Source organism: Mastigoproctus giganteus, chromosome 10, assembly GCF_048544385.1.
Source record: "Mastigoproctus giganteus isolate SK-2022 chromosome 10, ASM4854438v1, whole genome shotgun sequence".
Taxonomy (NCBI): domain Eukaryota; kingdom Metazoa; phylum Arthropoda; class Arachnida; order Uropygi; family Thelyphonidae; genus Mastigoproctus; species Mastigoproctus giganteus.
The window spans coordinates 8863254-8881631 of record NC_143584.1 but is presented as its reverse complement, the minus strand read 5'-3'; the positions used below and the strand labels follow the sequence as shown (position 1 = coordinate 8881631).

The 18378-nt window shown below is 39.9% G+C and overlaps 1 protein-coding gene across 1 annotated transcript in view; it reads right to left on the bottom strand.

Annotated features, from left to right (window-relative positions):
- Positions 1–18378, bottom strand: part of LOC150078672 (uncharacterized) — a 292422-nt gene that overhangs the window by 32002 nt on the left and 242042 nt on the right. Inside the window, exon 10 of the mRNA XM_090382317.1 lies at positions 391–554. Within this exon, the coding sequence (XP_090238443.1) occupies positions 391–554 (164 nt within the window). The remainder of the gene's footprint in view (positions 1–390; positions 555–18378) is intronic.

Below are 18378 nucleotides of genomic sequence, written 5' to 3'. Positions count from 1 at the left end.
CAGAAAATGTCATATCTGCCTGTATCATAACTCTGAGATTCCTTTCCTCCTCCACAGTTTTTAATTCAACCCCACCAAATGTACAATTTATTTGGAGGTTGGAGTTTCTCCAAGTGTAAGATCCAGGTGTAAAAAACAACAATACCCTCAAGACTACAGGTCAGAGTTCTTATATACATTTAATGTGTTAACTGTTGCTCAAATTTTGAAAGATGAAAAAATAAAACTACTTAAGAATACACAAGAGTGCTTAAATTTTGTATAGGTAAAAAAGAAGTAATCACATTATTAACTGTTAAGCCGAGAACTTTGCTCTTGATAGTACAGCAGTAAAAAAAAAAAAAAAAAAAAAAAAAAAAGCTATGGAGAAAAAAAAAATAAGTTGCTTACCCCTAGTATTATAGTTTTCTTCTGATCCTGAACTAAGTGAAGTCTGACAAGGTTCAGATGGAGGTGGACTCTGAGGTGGACTACAGGAATCAGATGAAAAACAGTTTTCACTGCTTGTTTGGGAGTTTGAAGCTGGTTTAATACCAGGCTCAATTTTCGATGTACTACAAGGAGAAAACACACTTGAAAAATTCTCATTCTCTCTCTTTCTCTCTCCCAAAACAACCAATTAAGAAGAAGATATCTTGCTAAGATATTGATATACTGAACATATATTAATAATGGTAATTTTAATATTATTTCTAAATGAAATAACACAGGCAAATATCAACTAGTTATAAGAACATTACAATACACATTACACCACAAAAACAATATTTTAATTACATTCTTTCAAAGACAATTACATTTATGTTAACAGTTATATTACAATTAATTAATGGACATTAATAGTTAAATTTCAATCCTTGGTTCTGACATATTGGCTGTTGTTGGTATTGGGTTTAATGACACACAAAGGCTACTTAGGCCAAATTGTGTCCGTTCATAATTTATTTCCAAGCAGGATATTGTTGTAGATGTTAAATAATATGCATTTGTACAGGCCAATGTTTTAAACAGAGTTAAAGTTCTTCTATATTTCATCATTTTCTAGGAAATGAAATAAATCCCAAGCAATGTTCAACCTGGAGAGTAATTGAAAAGTGTTTTTAAGGGGATAGTTGAATATAGGAGACAAACAGTAAATGATGAACCTTAACTTGACTATGACAGGAAGAGCACTTGGGATGGGTTTTCTCCCAATAATAAGAAGAGATGTGCATGGTAGGTGTGCCCAATTCTCAGTTTGTTATTGACAGACTGAGAATCTCGTCTGTTTCATAAGAAGCCAGAGAGCCACAGCTTTGGATCTTGCTTTATCTGGTAACGTTTATTGTTGGTATTACTTTTCCAGTTCTGTTAGCAGTTGTAGTCAAGTTGTAACAGGCTTGTAGTCAAGTGTAAGGAACCTGAGGATGTGTGAGACAATGAGTTGGCATATTTATAGGCACGGTCAGCACTTTCATTTCCCAGAATGCCAGAATGGTGTGGGGATCCAGCAAAATTTTATTGAATGACTGTATACTCATTGCAGGAGAGTAAGTGAGAGTGAATGCATTTTGCGGTGGGAGAAGATGAAATTCTTTCTTATAGCTGAGAATGCATGAGAGAGTCAGTATAAGGTATAGCAGGTGAGATGGAAAGTTCAATAATCTTACTAAGTACTAACTTGATGGCATATAGTTCAGCAGTTAAGACATTGCACCCTATCAGGGATGAGGCTGTTACTAAGTGAACGAAAAAAAGGCAGAGCACCTAGCATACTGTCAGTTTTTGATTCGTCAGTATATATTTTACAGGCATGGGAGTTCAGAGCAGAGTGAGCTGAGTACAACCATCTGATATTGCAAGGAGACAACATTCTTTCCACACTGGTGAAAGTGTGTATCATAAGAGGCAGAAACATGTCTGAGGTGGAACAGGTGCTGAGGCGTTCATGAAAAATTACTTTAATCAATGTTCCATCTCTGAACAAACTCTCTAATCCTAAGTGAGGCAGGTAAATTTTCACGTGGCTTACTATCATAGAAGGAATCTCATCAAGTATTATGCACTTACTTCTAACTGGTATGCAATGGAAGACTGAATCTTAGCGGCATAGAGAAGCAGTAATGTTTTTCTATGAAGGTGTAATCCGGATCACGTGCTTCTACATAAAGATTTAGATTGGAGAAGCATTGCAAGCTCCTAGGGCAGTCCTCAGAGTGTTGTGCTGGATGGCATTTAGTCATTGCAAAGTACTGCTCCTGGCAGAGTCCCATTAGCATTAGTAGAGGAATATGATACAAGAAAACAAGCTTATTCAGCATCAGCCAAAAAAAAACCACAACCACTACTCCCATTTCACCCCTCCGTTCGTTCGAAATACCTGTCCAGTTGAGCCTTAAATTTGTTTAGGCTATCAACTTCAACAACAAGTGATGGAAGTCTATTCCACAAACCAACTGCCCGCTGGCTAAAGGCAAATTTCCGCACATCTATCCGACATCCGTCCTTCCTCAATTTGAATTTATGCCCTCTCAGGTGATTATTCTGAGCAAGAGGAAGAATCCCATCGGCATTGAGCATGCTCAAGCCATTCAAGGCCTTATACACCTCTATCAGATCACCTCGCCGATGCCTAGTCTCCAGACTCTGTAATTTGCAAAATTTAAGCCTTTCTTCGTAAGAGCAACCCTTTGTTCCATTCACTAATCTTGTTGCCCTTCTCTGTACTCGTTCCAGCAGCTCTACATCCTTCTTGAAATGAGGCCTCCAGACCAGTATACAGTACTCAAGGTGTGGCCTGACCAATGCCTTATACAAGGGAATAATCTCATCCCTGTCCATGCTAGAAAAATTCCTGTATATCATTGACAAGACACCATGAGCTACTCTTGCAGCTCGTCTGCACTGCTCAGAGAACTTCATATCTGGCTGAACAATTACCTCCAGGTCCTTTTCATTCACTACCACTGTCAGCGTAATACCACAGAGTTGATACGTTGATCTGGGGTTACTGTTTCCCATATGTAGTACTTTACATTTGTCAATGTTAAACTTCATTTACCACCTCTCAGCCCATCTGCTCAACCTTTCCAGATCCTGTTGCAGCAGCAGCAGCAGCATAGCATCAGTAGTGTCCTTAACAACCCTGCCAACCTTTGTATCGTCTGCAAACTTGGACATTAAGCTTGATATACCATCATCAATATCATTTATAAATACAGAAAACAACAATGGACCCAACACTGAACCTTGAGGAACTCCACTAATAACATCAGTCCATGTTGAGCAGTGTCCATTGATTACCACTCTGTCTTCTGCCACTCAACCATCCCTTTATCCATAGCAGCAATTTGCCTCCAATGCCACACTGCTCCAATTTATGCAGCAGTCTTCCATGTGCAACAGTATCAAAAGCCTTTCTAAGATCCAAATATATAATAACAAAGTTATTCCCTGCATCCAGTTCTTTTGTGACTACATCATAGTATCCAATCAAATTGGTCAGACAAGACCTGCCCTTAACAAAACCATTCTGTGTCTGAGCTATAACTGAATTCTTGTCCAGATGATCCTGCAGTGCTTCTTTAACCAGTGCCTCCATTAATTTTCCTGGAACCGAAGTTAAACTAACAGGTCTATAATTACTTGTGTCAGCCTTTGATCCTCCTTTGTGAATTGGGGTTACATTTGCACATCTCCAGTCTATGGGTACCTCCTCTGAGTCCAAAGAAGATCTCCTAATTATGGCTAGGGGTTTGCTTACTTCCTTTGCTGCCTCCTTTAATATAACTGGATAGATCCCATCCACCACGGGTGCCTTTTTTATGTTTATCCTCAACAATTTCTCCTCCGAGCTATAACTGAATTCTTGTCCAGATGATCCTGCAGTGCTTCTTTAACCAGTGCCTCCATTAATTTTCCTGGAACCGAAGTTAAACTAACAGGTCTATAATTACTTGTGTCAGCCTTTGATCCTCCTTTGTGAATTGGGGTTACATTTGCACATCTCCAGTCTATGGGTACCTCCTCTGAGTCCAAAGAAGATCTCCTAATTATGGCTAGGGGTTTGCTTACTTCCTTTGCTGCCTCCTTTAATATAACTGGATAGATCCCATCCACCACGGGTGCCTTTTTTATGTTTATCCTCAACAATTTCTCCTCCACTTTCCTCTCAGTTATTAGAAAATCATCTAGCTCACTGCCAATGTTTACTTCACCTACGGCATTCCCCTTCCTGAATAACTCCTCATGTGTGAATGTAGAGTCAAAATACTCGTTTAGATTGTTAGACACATGAGCAGGATCCTCAACTGTTGAACCATCAACATCCAATGGACCAATCTGATTCATCCCTTTCCTTCTTGAGTTTAAATAGGTAAAGAACTCTTTTCTGTTTTTCTTTGCATCCTTTGCCAAGGATTTCTCATAATCTGCCTTTGCCTGCCTAATCTCTTTTGTGACTTGGTTACAGACCAACTTATATCCATCATAGGCTTCCATGTCACCCATTAATTTGTATGTATCCCATGCATTTTTCTTCTCTGCCATATGTCTCATTAGTTCATCTGACAACCATTTAGGCCTGAACCTTGAACAATATTTCTTGGTTGGTATGTAAAGCCTGGTAGCTTCCAAGATTAGTTCCTTGAATGCTTCCCATTTTGAATTTGCTGTTGGTAACATCATCAGTTGGTCCCACTGTATAGAATTTAAATACTGTCTCAGTCCATCATAGTCGCCTTTACGGAAGCAATAACCCTTCCCTTTACCCCTAATGGTAGTTACCTCTTTGAGTAAATCCCACTTCAGCACACTGTGATCACTGCCACCTAGTGGTTCCTTTATCTGCAGATTCTTAATGCATGAAGAATCACTACTGATAATCAGATCAAGAGTATTACTCCCTCTAGTTGCCTCCCGAACATGCTGGTGTAGAAAACAATCATCCAATAAATCCACAAAAGTCTTGCTAGTGTGTGAGTGACCAACCCACAAATTCCAGTCAATATCTGGGAAATTAAAATCTCCCATTATAAGACTCTCTGATTTACTGGCCCATTCTATTTCCCTGTACAGTATCTTATTATACTCATCAGTCATTAGGCCTATAGCACACTCCTACTCTCAATTTTGATTTACCTATGCTTATGTCACACCAAACTGTCTCGACACTGCCCTGTCCATCGATGACGACTGGCTTCACTTCCTTGGATTTTATGTGTTTTTTAACTAATAGCATAACCCCTCCTCCCTTCCTATCCTGTCTGTAGACGTTGTACTCCCCAAATTGCAGTTCTGCATTCCTTATATCTGTGTGACACCACGTCTCTGATAATCCCAACAATATCTGCCTTTGATGTTTTGAGCAATACCTCAAATTCATCAAATTTATTTACTATACTCCTAGCATTGGTGTACACGCAAGTATACATGACCTGTTTTTATTCTTAGCTACCCTAACACAACCCATGTGTTTACTTGTACCGCAATGACTTCCAGCAGTCTCTGAAATATCCTGCATCTTGTTTTTCAGGCTTCTGCTCATTCTAATAGAAGCAGTGCAAGAATCTCTTTCACCTCTGCCAGTGGCTACTGTTAATCTATTAATCTTTGTCTTCCCCCAAGCTAGCAGTTTTCCGACCCACCTAACACTGCCTCGATAGCATCAGCAAATATTCTTGCACCCTTTCTATTTAAGTGTATCCCATCCCTGTAGAAGCAATCTCTCCTTTTAACAAGTACAGTCCAGGCTGAAAAAAATTCTACCCCTTGAGCCTTGCACAATCTTTCCAGGGCCGAATTGATCGACAAGGCTCTCATCATATACTCCCTCCTATCGTGTCTGGGCAGAATTGCACACTTTCAAATTCAACCCTATTTCATGGCTTTTTTTCAATAGTGACCTGTACTTGTTAAGTAATTCCGCTGGTCTCCTACTCTTAATATCATTAGTGCCAACGTGTACAACTATATCACCTTTTGTGCCCTTAAAAGATGATATCCGCTCTACAACGTCATCAACCTTTGCCCCTGGCAGACATACCCTGGTCCTGTTTCACCTATCCTTTTTACAAAGCATGTTCCCCGTTTCCCTGACAATAGAGTCACCAACAACTACTAGTTCCTGTGGGACCAGCGCATTCTGCCTTGGGGGCTGCCTCTGTGTTGCAAGATGACCAAGTGCAAGCTCTGGCATTGATGTGGGCAGCTGAGAGAGCTTGATGGGCCCCTCAATATATTTCCTTCGAGGGCATCAACCCTGTTCTTCAAGGTCTCATATAGGCCCATAACAACGCTGAGTTTTCGCCTAATTTCCTTGCACTCCTTGCATCGTGCACACACAAAGACATCCCCCATGGCAGTATCATGTCCCGTACCCAATTGCTCCGCAAACATCAAGCAAACAGTGCATCTTAAAAGGCTGTGATTCAGAGAGCAACTGCTCCCCTCAGTTCTCCCCTGAGCCACAGCACTCCCATTAGTTTGAGCCTTTTGCTTTGCTGCTCTGATCTGAGTCATGATTTCGATTTAATGTCAATAAAATTACAATTTCAGAACAAAATTAAAACCTTAAACTTGTGTCCTAACACAGTTATAACGCTATATTTATTTTTCAGTATCGAGTGTTATCTACGAGTTCCCTTTATATAACTTCCGTATCAAGTATGTATTAATTATTTGTTACGTTTGTACTCTAAGTCGTTATATATATATATATATATATATATATATATATATATATATATATATATATATATATATAGTTAAAAGTACGATTTAATTGACAATTAAGTTTAACAAGATTAATAGATTTACTGATTAATTGACAATATTATATTATGCACTATACTATACAAAGCTAATGCTATCGAATTCCGGATATGCTGTATCGTGTTACAATGGCGGTAATTACGAACGGTACTTCTACGGACTCTTAAGTATTGATTAACTTCCAAATCTCGCTGTCTCAATTTAGAATAAACTAAGTATCCTGACTAGGTCTATAGCTACGTATAGATAATAATTTGATATAACAATTGGTTAATAAATCGGCTAAATACGGTTAAAACCCTCTCGTTCAATGGAGCTGCAATTTGTAACACGTGGATTTGATACCGTTACCGATACTAAGTAATACCCACAAAATCTCTATCAAGTTAAACTTTAAACTAAGTATCGTAACTAGGAATATAAAACTACTCTAGAAAATAAGTAAATATGCCAATTTAAGCTAATACAACAGAAAATAAATCAGAAAAAACTTCTCTTCTCCAGGAGCTGCAAAATGTTGGGAAACCATAATCTAGACAGATTAATGTTTTGTAAAGGTCAAGTAAAGTATACCAATTGTCATCCCATTACATGGACGAGACTGATCGAAGTATATTCAAATGCTTTAGACAAGTAGTTCGTATTTAAGCGACATGAGCTGGAAAATTTAGCTTGCTTTCTAATATCAGCCCAAGAAATCTTACAATATTAACAAGTGGGATCAATATAGTGTTTATTTTTAGTTCAGAATCAGGGTGGAGAGCATGTTGTTTGGAAAGGTGAGTGGCGGTGGATTTCTTTTCTGCTAGTCAATACCCACTGCACGAGGTCCAAGAATCTATTTTGGTTATGGCGAGCTGAAGTTGCTGTTCGATAGTGTTCATACTTTGAAACTGATGGGAAATTAGCATTAGCAAAGGCACATGATGCAAAAAAGCAAGCTTATGTAGCATTAGTGGGGGTGGGGGGGCCCACCCTTCTCATTTCACCCATCCACTCACTCCAAATGTTTTTTTCTGCCTTAAATCTATTTAAGCTATCAACTTCTACAACAACAGATGGAAGTTAGTTCCAGCAATCAACCAACCACTGGCCAAAGGAAAACTTCTGCACATCTATCCTACAACTGTCTTTGCTCAATTTGAAATTATGCCCTCTCAGGCAATTATTCTGAGAAAGAGGAAGAATCCGATCAGCATTGAGCATGCTCAAACCAGTCAAGGCTTTATACACCTCAATCAGATCACCTCGCAGGTGCTGTCTCCAGACACTGTAGTTTGCAAAACTACAGCCTTTCTTCGTATGAGAGAGAAACGGTAAGGTTGTCTGCATACCAGCAAGCTTCAACAGTTTTTGGGATATCTCATGTCATACTGCTAACTCAAATTGTGAGTAAAGTTATAATAAATATCAATCCCTGTGGCACTCCTCCTTCCAGAATGTGAGATGCACAGCATATTTCAATACTGGACCTGCAGGCACAGGAAATGTTGAATTATTTTGGACAAATGGCCCTAGATGATAGAGATATATAATAATACCATGATGCCAGGTAGTGTCAAATGCCTTCTCAATATTTAAGTTGGCCACAACTAGATGACGTTTCATGGCAAAGGTACTGTGGATATGAAATTCAGCTTTGATTGGTATGTCAGTTGATCTGTTTTTCCAAAAGTCGTACTGATGATTCCCTGATTCTAGAATCCAAGTGAGCCTCATATGAACCAACCTTTCAAAAATTTTACCCATGCAGCTCACAAGAGATCCTGGCCTACAATTTTGAACCAAGGAAGAGTCTTTACATGGTTTTGGTAAGGTGATATTAAAGAATGGTGCCAGGAAGAAGGACAGGCATTTTCAGAGAAGATCCAATTGTAGAAAATCATTTGGGTAAATAAGTCCTCTTCAAGTAAATGTTTCAGCATAACATGATGAATGCATGGGCCTGTGGCACTATCGGAAGATCTATTTTTTTTTTTTTTTTTTTTTTTTTAATGTGAACCCCAAACACGAGAGGTATTAGAACCTATAGTAGTTAGTACCATGCTTGGGTTGGAGGTTGAGAAGACAAAAGAAGGTATCTGTTGACATTGGACTTGAACTTCTGTAGATTGTGTTGTTGTTGTTTTTGGTTTTTAGGAGCATTAGCAACTAAGGCCATATTGCTCCGGGATATGCGGTGGTCATTCCCTGACCTTTCCGCATCCTCCATATTTGGTAGTGACGGGCTTGAACCCCGGTCTAATCAAGAAGCGTGTGCTATGCACTGCTGCTTCTTCCCACCTGGCTACGGAATCGCCTCTGTAGATTGTAATTTTCAGGAAATACATATGAAGGAAGGTTGTTCCAGAAAACGGCAGTTGAATGAATAAATGAGGAAGATGAAAAGTTGGTTCTGTGGGTTTGAAGTTGGACAGTAAATGGATGTTGGCTGGTGGCGGCATGTGTTCGGACTGTTTTAAAAGAGAGAGCGGGAATTATAGAAGCCAGTTCAGAAGAACAGTGCCCATGGAAGTATCTGTAGAAGAGGCATGCAGCAGAAACATTGCGTCTCAGAGACAGCGAGTGGAGAGACTCTGTTAGAGATGAATCATTAATTAACCTAACTGCCCTCATCTGAATGGAATCAAGAAGCCTGAGAGAGGTTTAGGGGGCACCACCCCAGATGTGGTAACAATATTCCATGGCAGGGCGGATTTGTGATTTATACAGAGTGAGCAGCTGTTTGGAAGAAATACGACGAGAGCGAAAGAGAAAACCAAGTTTTTTAGATGCAGAGGAAGCAATATTTGTAATGTGCTTGTGCCAAGAGAGAAGTCAGGGTAATCCTCAAAAGAGAGATATCATTTTGACTAGAAATCGGAGTGTCATCAAAGATAAGCATAGGAGCAGAAGAATCCTTTTTGCGAGATATAAGACATGACTGAGTTTTAGAAGGGTTGAAATCAACTAAGTTGTCTTTGCCCCACTGGAGAATTACCTGAAGATCGGCATTTAAGGAACTGGTAGCAGATTTTAGCATTAGCATTAGTAGAGGCATTTGATGCAAGAAAGCAAGCTTATGCAGCATCAGCCAAAAAAAAAAAAAAAAAAAAACCCCCACTTCCACTTCACCCCTCTGTTCGTTCAAAATACCTGTCCAGCTGAGCCTTAAACTTATTTAGGCTATCAACCTCCACCACAACGGATGGAAGTCTGTTCCACCAACCAACCACCCGCTGGCTAAAGGCAAATTTCCGCACGTCTATCCGACATCTGTCTTTCCTCAATTTGAATTTATGCCCTCTCAGGTGATTTTTCTGAGCTAGAGGAAGAATCCCATCAACATTGAGCATGCTTAAACCATTCAAGGCTTTATACACCTCTATCAGATCACCTCGCTGGTGCCTAGTCTCCAGACACTGTAATTTGCAAAACTTAAGCCTGTCTTCGTAAGAGCACCCCTTTGTTCCATTCACTAATCTTGTTGCCCTTCTCTGTACTCGTTCCAGCAGCTCTACATCCTTCTTGAAATGAGGCCTCCAGACCTGTATACAGTACTCTAGGTGTGGCCTGACCATCGCCTTATACAATGGAATAATCACCTCCTTATCCCTGCTGGAAAAATTCCTGTACATCATTGACAATACTCCATGAGCTACTCTTGCAGCCCGTCTGCACTGCTCAGAGAACTTCATACCTGCCTGCACAACCATCCCCAAGTCCCTTTCATTCTCTACCACTGTCAGTGTAGTACCACAGAGTTGATACGTTGCTCTGGGGTTGCTGTTTCCCATGTGTAGTACTTTACATTTGTCAATGTTAAACTTCATTTGCCACCTCTCAGCCCATCTGCTCAACCTTTCCAGATCCTGTTGCAGCAGCATAGTGTCAGTAGTGTCCTTGACAACCCTGCCAACCTTTGTATCGTCTGCAAACTTGGACATTAAGCCCGATATACCATCATCAATATCATTTATAAATACAGGAAACAATAATGGACCCAACACTGAGCCCTGAGGGACTCCACTAATAACATCAGTCCACGATGAGCAGTGTCCATTGATTACCACTCTCTGTCTTCTCCCCCTCAACCACCCCTTTATCCATAGCAGCAATTTGCCTCCAATGTCACACTGCTCCAATTTGTGTAGCAGTCTTCCATGTGCAACAGTATCAAAAGCCTTTCTAAGATCCAAGTATATAATATCAAAGTTATTCCCTGCATCCAGTTCTTTTGTGACTGCATCATAGTATCCAATCAAGTTGGTAAGGCAAGACTTCCCCTTAACAAAACCATGCTGTGTCTGAGCTATAACTGAAGTCTTGTCTAAATGATCCTGCAGTGCTTCTTTAACCAGTGCCTCCATTAATTTTCCTGGAACAGAAGTTAAGCTCACAGGTCTATAATTACTTGTGTCAGCCTTTGATCCTCCTTTGTGAATTGGTCACATTTGCACATTTCCAGTCTATGGGTACCTCCCCTGAGTCCAAGGAAGCTCTCATAATTATGGCTAAGGGTTTGCTTACTTCCTTTGCTGCCTCCTTTAATATAACTGGATAGATCCCATCCACCCCGGGTGCCTTTCTTGTGTTTATCTTCAACAGTTTCTCCTCCACTTTACTCACAGTTATTTCAAGATCCTGTAGCTTACTGCTAGAGTTGAATACACCTCTGGCATTCCCCTCGCTGAATAACTCCTCATGTGTGAATGTCGATGCAAAATATTCATTTAGTTTGTTAGCTACCTGAGCAGGATCATCAACACTTGACCCATCAATATCAAGTGGACCAATCTGATTCATCGCCTTCCTTCTAGAGTGTACATAAGTAAAGAACTCTGCTGTTTTTCTTTGCATCCCTTGCCAAGGATTTCTCGTAATCTGCCTTCGCCTGCCTAACCTCCTTTGTAACTTGGTTGCATATCAACTTGTATCTATCATAGGCTTCTGTGTCATGTGTTAATTTGTATGTATCCCATGCATTTTTCTTCTCTGCCATATGCCTCATTAGTTCATCTGACATCCATTTTGGCCTAAACCTTGAACAATATTTCTTAGTTGGTATGTAAAGCCTAGTAGCTTCCAAGATAAGTTCTTTGAATGCTTCCCATTTTGAATTTGCTGTTGGTAACGTCATCAGTTGGTCCCACTGTATAGAATTTAAATACTGTCTCAGTCCATCGTAGTCGCCTTTACGGAAGCAATAACCCTTCCCTTTACCCCTAATGGTAGTTACCTCTTTGAGTAAATCCCACTTCAGCACACTGTGATCACTGCCACCTAGTGGTTCATTTATCTGCAGATTCTTAATGCATGAAGAATCACTGCTGATAATCAAATCAAGAGTATTACTCCCTCTAGTTGCCTCCCGAACATGCTGATGTAGAAAACAATCAGCCAATAAATCCACAAAAGCCCTGCTAGTGTGTGAGTAACCAGCCCCCAAATTCCAGTCAATATCTGGGAAATTAAAATCTCCCATTATAAGACACTCTGATTTACTGGCCCACTCTATTTCCCTGTACAGTTCCTTATTATACTCATCAGAGTCATTAGGCCTATAGCACACTCCTACTCTCAATTTTGATCTCCCATTGTTTATGTCACACCAAACTGACTCCACACTGCACTGTCCAGCGATGTCGACTGGCTTCACTTCCTTGGTTTTTATGTGTTTCTTAACTAATAGCATAACCCCTCCCCCCTTCCTATCCTGTCTATCCTTTCTGTAGACGTTGTACTCCCCAAATTGCAGTTCTGCATCCCTTATATCTGTGTGACACCATGTCTCTGATATCCCAAGAATATCTGCCTTCGATGTTTTGAGCAATACCTCAAATTCATCAAATTTATTTACTAAACTCCTAGCATTGGTGTACACGCAAGTATACCTGCACCTGTTTCTATTCTTAGCTACCCTAACACAACCCATGTGTTTACTTGTACCGCAGTGGCTCCCAGCAGTCTCTGAAATACCATGCATCTTGTTTTTCAGGCTTCTGCTCATTCTAATAGAAGCAGTGCAAGAATCTCTTTCACCTCTGCCAGTGGCTACTGTCAATCTATTGGTCTTTGTCTCCCCCCAAGCTAGCAGTTTTCTGACCCACCTAACACTGCCTCGATAGCATCAGCAAATATTCTTGCACCCTTTCTATTTAAGTGTATCCCATCCTGTAGAAGCAATCTCTCCTGTTAACAAGTACAGTCCAGGCTGAAAAAAAATTCTACCCCTTGAGCCTTGCACAATCTTTCCAGGGCCGAATTGATCGACAAGGCTCTCATCATATACTCCCTCCTATCGTGTCTGGGCAGAATTGCAGACACTTTCAAATTCAACCCTAATTCTCGGCTTTTGTTCAACAGTGACCTGTTGAACAAATTTTCGAGAAGTTGAAGCTGATTGAGTAGGACACGGTTTCTCAAAATGGTAAGTTGAATGCAATGTGCTATCATCGGCAAAACTATGGATAGGATTTCCAGTCAAAGGAAAAAGGTCATTGATATACAAGAGGAAAAGAGTGGGGGAAAGAACGGAACCTTGGGGGACACCGACATTAGTGGAGAAGTTGAAGACAGAGAGCCATCTACCATCACCCTCAGTGAGCGATCAGAGAGAAAACTGGATAACCAATTACTAAAAACAGTTGGCAAACCATAAGATGGAAGCTTGTTTAGAAGACATTTATGCCAAACGCGATCAAAAGCCTTTGAGATGTCAAGAGCAACTACTTGTGTTTCACGGAACCTTTACATTGAATTAGTCCATAAATGGGTAACATAAGCCAGAATTTCACCAGTGGATCGACACTGATGGAATCCATACTGGCGATTAATTGATTTTTCCATTACTTTAGAAAGAGTAGAAGTAATTGCAATGGGATGATAATTGGATGGGAGGGATTTGTCACCCTTTTTAGGAACTGGCTGGATATGAGCAAATTTCCAAGCAGAAGGAAAAACACCTTTGAAATAAGAAAGTGAAAAAAGGCGGCAAAGAATAGGAGTAAGTTCAGGAACACAGGTTTTGAGAACAAGTGGAGAAATACCATCAGGACCTGGAGCTTTCTTAGCATCAAGATTCATCAAAATCCTTCTAATATCCTTTTGACGGAAGACCACAGGAGGCATTGAATGGAGCGTGTTGGGAATGGTGGGAGGTGTTTTACCAAGATCATTAATACATGAGCTGGAAGAAAAATGGGATGCTAGCAGGTCAGCTTTATCCTTGGCTGAAGTGACAACAGAACCATCTGGTTTGGACAGAGGTGGGAGCAGTAATGGGCAAAAGTTGCGGCCAATAGCTTTGGCAAGAGACCAGAATGCTCGGCTACCATTAGGGCAAGAAGCAAGTTTTCTACTCTTAGCCTGTTCAAACTCTAGTTTGGACTGATTAACAACTGCTTTACAATTGTTGCGAGCTTTTATTGTAGGCAGAAAATGAAACTGAAGAATTAGAAACAAGCCAATTACGACACGCAACATTCTTCTCTTGGACAGCCTTAGCACATTTATTGGAAAACCAAGGTTTAGATAAAGGATGACATTTTAAAGTGGAGTGTGGGATAAAAGATTCCATTCCTGCAAGAATAATTTCACTGACCCGACCTGAGCAAACGTTGACATCAGAAGTTTTGAAACAGTAATCCGACCAAGGAAAAGAAAAGAAGACTCGCAGGTCATCCCATTTTGCATTCTTGTAATGCCAAACAACACGAGGTTGGGAATAGCCATGAGATAAAGGTTCCATTGGAGAAGAGACAATCACCAAGTTGTGATCTGAAGTGCCTAAAGGAACTCTCACTTCGACCGTGTACTTAGAAGGGTTGTTTGTGAGAAAAAGATCAAGCGTACTGGCTGTATGATTAGGAGTGTCCGGTATTCTTGTAGGTAAATGAACAATCTGTGCTAGGTCATTAGTAATTGCAAAAGTCTCAGCATCTCGACCTGGTGGGTCGGTGTGACTAGAAAACAGAAGCCAGCTGGACTTATGAACATTAAAATCACCATTAAAATCACTGTTAGGAAAGTTGGACTGGAGAAAGTCAAGTTGCAACGAGAGGAATTCAAAGAGCTCCAAGTAATGAGTGGAGTTGGGAGAACGGTAGAGAAAACAGATGAATTTGACACAGTGAGGTAGAGAGATTTTAAGCCAGAGAAGATCAAAGAGAGGAGATTCCAAATTGCCAAGTCTCTGACGGGGAATATCAGAATGGACATATGCACAAGTACCACCTTTGAGGTGAAAGGAATCATACAGTGAATAATTTGGGCATCTGAGAAGAGCAGTAGTTGAATCAACTGATAATTGAGATTCTGTCAGAAAAAGTACATCGGGTTTGGCAGACTGCAAGTGGAAATGGACATCGTTGAGATTAGAATTGAGACCACATATATTTGTGAAATTAATTAGGAAGTCCTTGGGAGGTTTAGATCTTTTTGCAGATAAGCTTGCTCTATTAGTTTGACAATTCATGGTGTATTTAATGTTAAAGTTCTATTAATGTGAAGGGTTGATTGTGTGGGAGGTAAAGGTACATGGGGTAGTTGACTTTACACTATTCTGCACCCTTTGATGTGCTGAAAGGAGGATGTGTAGGAGGCAGAAGCAGAGATTGTAGAGAATAATTCTGCTAGTGAATTAGCAAATTCTTCAAGAGTAGACATATCTTTCCCTTTCCAGTGAAGTATTGGAGAGGGTGGTCAAAGGAATTTGACATTTAATAATTCTCTTGATGTCCAGATGAGATGTGTGTGTCTGTTTTTGGTGACAGTTGAGGCAAATGCAATCTACGAATCACATATCACTTTCCACTTAATTTTTCCCGCTTTAGTTTTAAAGTCTTTTATAAGCAATTAGATTACTAGTTGTGGGATATTTGCAAAAATTATTCCAAGCATGGTTTTTATTCTGTTTGTCATTAAAATGATCTATATTCCACCAGTAATTTTGGTGAGTGTGATATACCTACCTTGGATTTTGGAATGGAAGCATTAGCTGCAGCTAGAATCAGATTAGTCATATAAGTAGTTACATCATCAATAGATTGCCTTCAATCTATTGATTTTAGCATTAGCAAAGGCACACGATTCAAGAAAGCAAGCTTATTCAGCATCAGCCAAAAAAAAAAAAAAAAAAAAAACACAACCACTACTCCCATTTCACCCCTCCGTTCGTTCGAAATACCTGTCCAGCTGAGCCTTAAATTTGTTTAGGCTATCAACTTCAACAACAAGTGATGGAAGTCTATTCCACAAACCAAATGCCCGCTGGCTAAAGGCAAATTTCCGCACATCTATCCTACAACCGCCTTTCCTCAATTTCAATTTATGCCCTCTCAGGTGATTATTCTGAGCCAGAGGAAGAATCCCATCAGCATTGAGCATGCTCAAACCATTTAAGACTTTATACACCTCAATCAGATCACCTCACAGGTGCCTAGTCTCCAGACACTAATTTGCAAAACTTAAGAGCAACCCTTTGTTCCATTCACTAATCTTGTTGCCCTTCTCTGTACTCGTTCCAACAGCTCTACATTCTTCTTAAAATGCAGCTCCAGACCTGTATACAGTACTCAAAGTGTGGTCTGAACATTGCCTTATACAAGGGAATAATCACCTCCTTATCCCTGCTAGTAAAATTCCTGTATATCGTTGACAACACACCTTGAGCTACTCTTGCAGACTGTCTGCACTGTCAGAAAACTTCATATCTACCTGCACAATTACCCCCAGGTCCTTTTCATTCTCTACCACTGCCAGTGTAGTACCACAGAGTTGATACGTTACTCTGGGATTACAGCTTCCCATATTTAGTACTTTACATTTGTAAATGGTAAACTTCATTTGCCACCTCTCATCCCATCTGCTCAACTTTTCTAGATCCTGTTGCAGCAGTGTACTGTCATTAGTGTCATTAACAACCCTGCCAATATATCGTCTGCAAACTTGGACATTAAGCCTGATATACCATCATAAATATCATTTATAAATACAGAAAACAACAATGGACCCAACACTGATAACATTAGTCCACGAAGAGCAGTGTCCATTGATTACCACTCTGTCTTCTCCCATCCCTTTATCCATAGCAGCAATTTGCCCCCAATGCCACACTGCTCCAATTTGTGCAGCAGTCTTCCATGTGCAACAGTATCAAAGGCTTTTCTAAGATCCAAATATATGATATCAAAGTTATTCTTTGCATCCAGTTCCTTTGTGACTACATCATAGTATCCAATCAAATTAGTCAGACAAGACTTCCCCTTAACAAACCCATGCTGTGTCCGAGCTATAACTGAAGTCTTGTCTAGATGATCCTGCAATGCTTCTTTAACCAGTGCCTCCGTTAATTTCCCTGGAGCAGAAGTTAAACTAACAGGTGTGTAATTACCTGTGTCTCCTTTTGATCCTCCTTTGTGGATTGGGATCACATTTGCACATTTCCAGTCCATGGGTACCTCCCATGAGTCCAGGGAAGCTCTCATAATTATGGCTAAGGGTTTGCTTACTTCCTTTGCCACCTCCTTTAATATAACTGCATAGATTACATCCACCCCAGGTTTCTTGTGTTTATCTTCAACACTTGTGTTTCTTGTGTTTATCTTCAACAATTTCTCCTCCACTTTACTCTCAGTTATTACAAGATTATCTAGCTTACTGCCAGAGTTGAATATACCTCTGGCATTCCCCTCCCTGAATAACTCCTCATGTGTGAATGTCTATGCAAAATATTCATTTAGTTTGTTAGTTCACATAAGTAAAGAACTCTTTACTGTTTTTCTTTTCATCCTTTGCCAAAGATTTCTCGTAATCTGCCTTTGCCTGCCTAACCTCCTTTGTAACTTTGTTACAGACCAGCTTATATCTATCATAGGCTTCTGTGTCACATGTTAATTTAAATGTATTCCATGCATTTTTCTTCTCTGTCACATGTCTAATTAGTTCATCTGACATCCATTTAGGCCTAAATCTTGAACAATATTTCTTTGTTGGTATGAAAAGCCTAGTAGCTTCCAAGATTAATTGTTTGAATGTTTGCCATTTTGAATTTACTGTTGGTAACATCATCAGTTGGTTCCACCATATAGAATTTAACTACTGTCTCAGATCACCATAGTCACCTTTACGAAAGCAAAAACCCTTCCCTTTTACCCTTAATGGCAGTTACCTCTTTGAGAAAATTCCACTTCAGCACACTGTGATCACTGCCACCTAGTGGTTCCTTTATCTGCAGATTCTTGATGCATGAAGAATCACTACTGATAATCAGATCACGAGTATTACTCCCTCTAGTTGCTTCCTGAACATGCTGCTATAGAAAACAATCATACAATAAATCCCCAAAAGCCTTGCTAGTGTGCGAGTGACCAACCCACAAATTCCAGTCAATATCTGGCAAATTAAAATCCCTCATAAGACACTCTAATTTACTGGCCCACTATTTCTCTGCACAATTGCTCATTATACATCATATGTTGAATCATACAATGTTGATTCATCATCAATAGGTTGTCTCAATAGATTATTACATCATTATTAGTCTGTCTAAAATGATTTGGGCAGAATAACCATCCCAGTTTGCGTTATTAAACTTCCAAGTGGATTACTGATCAGGATATAGAGTTACCTCTGTTCATAATGAGCAAA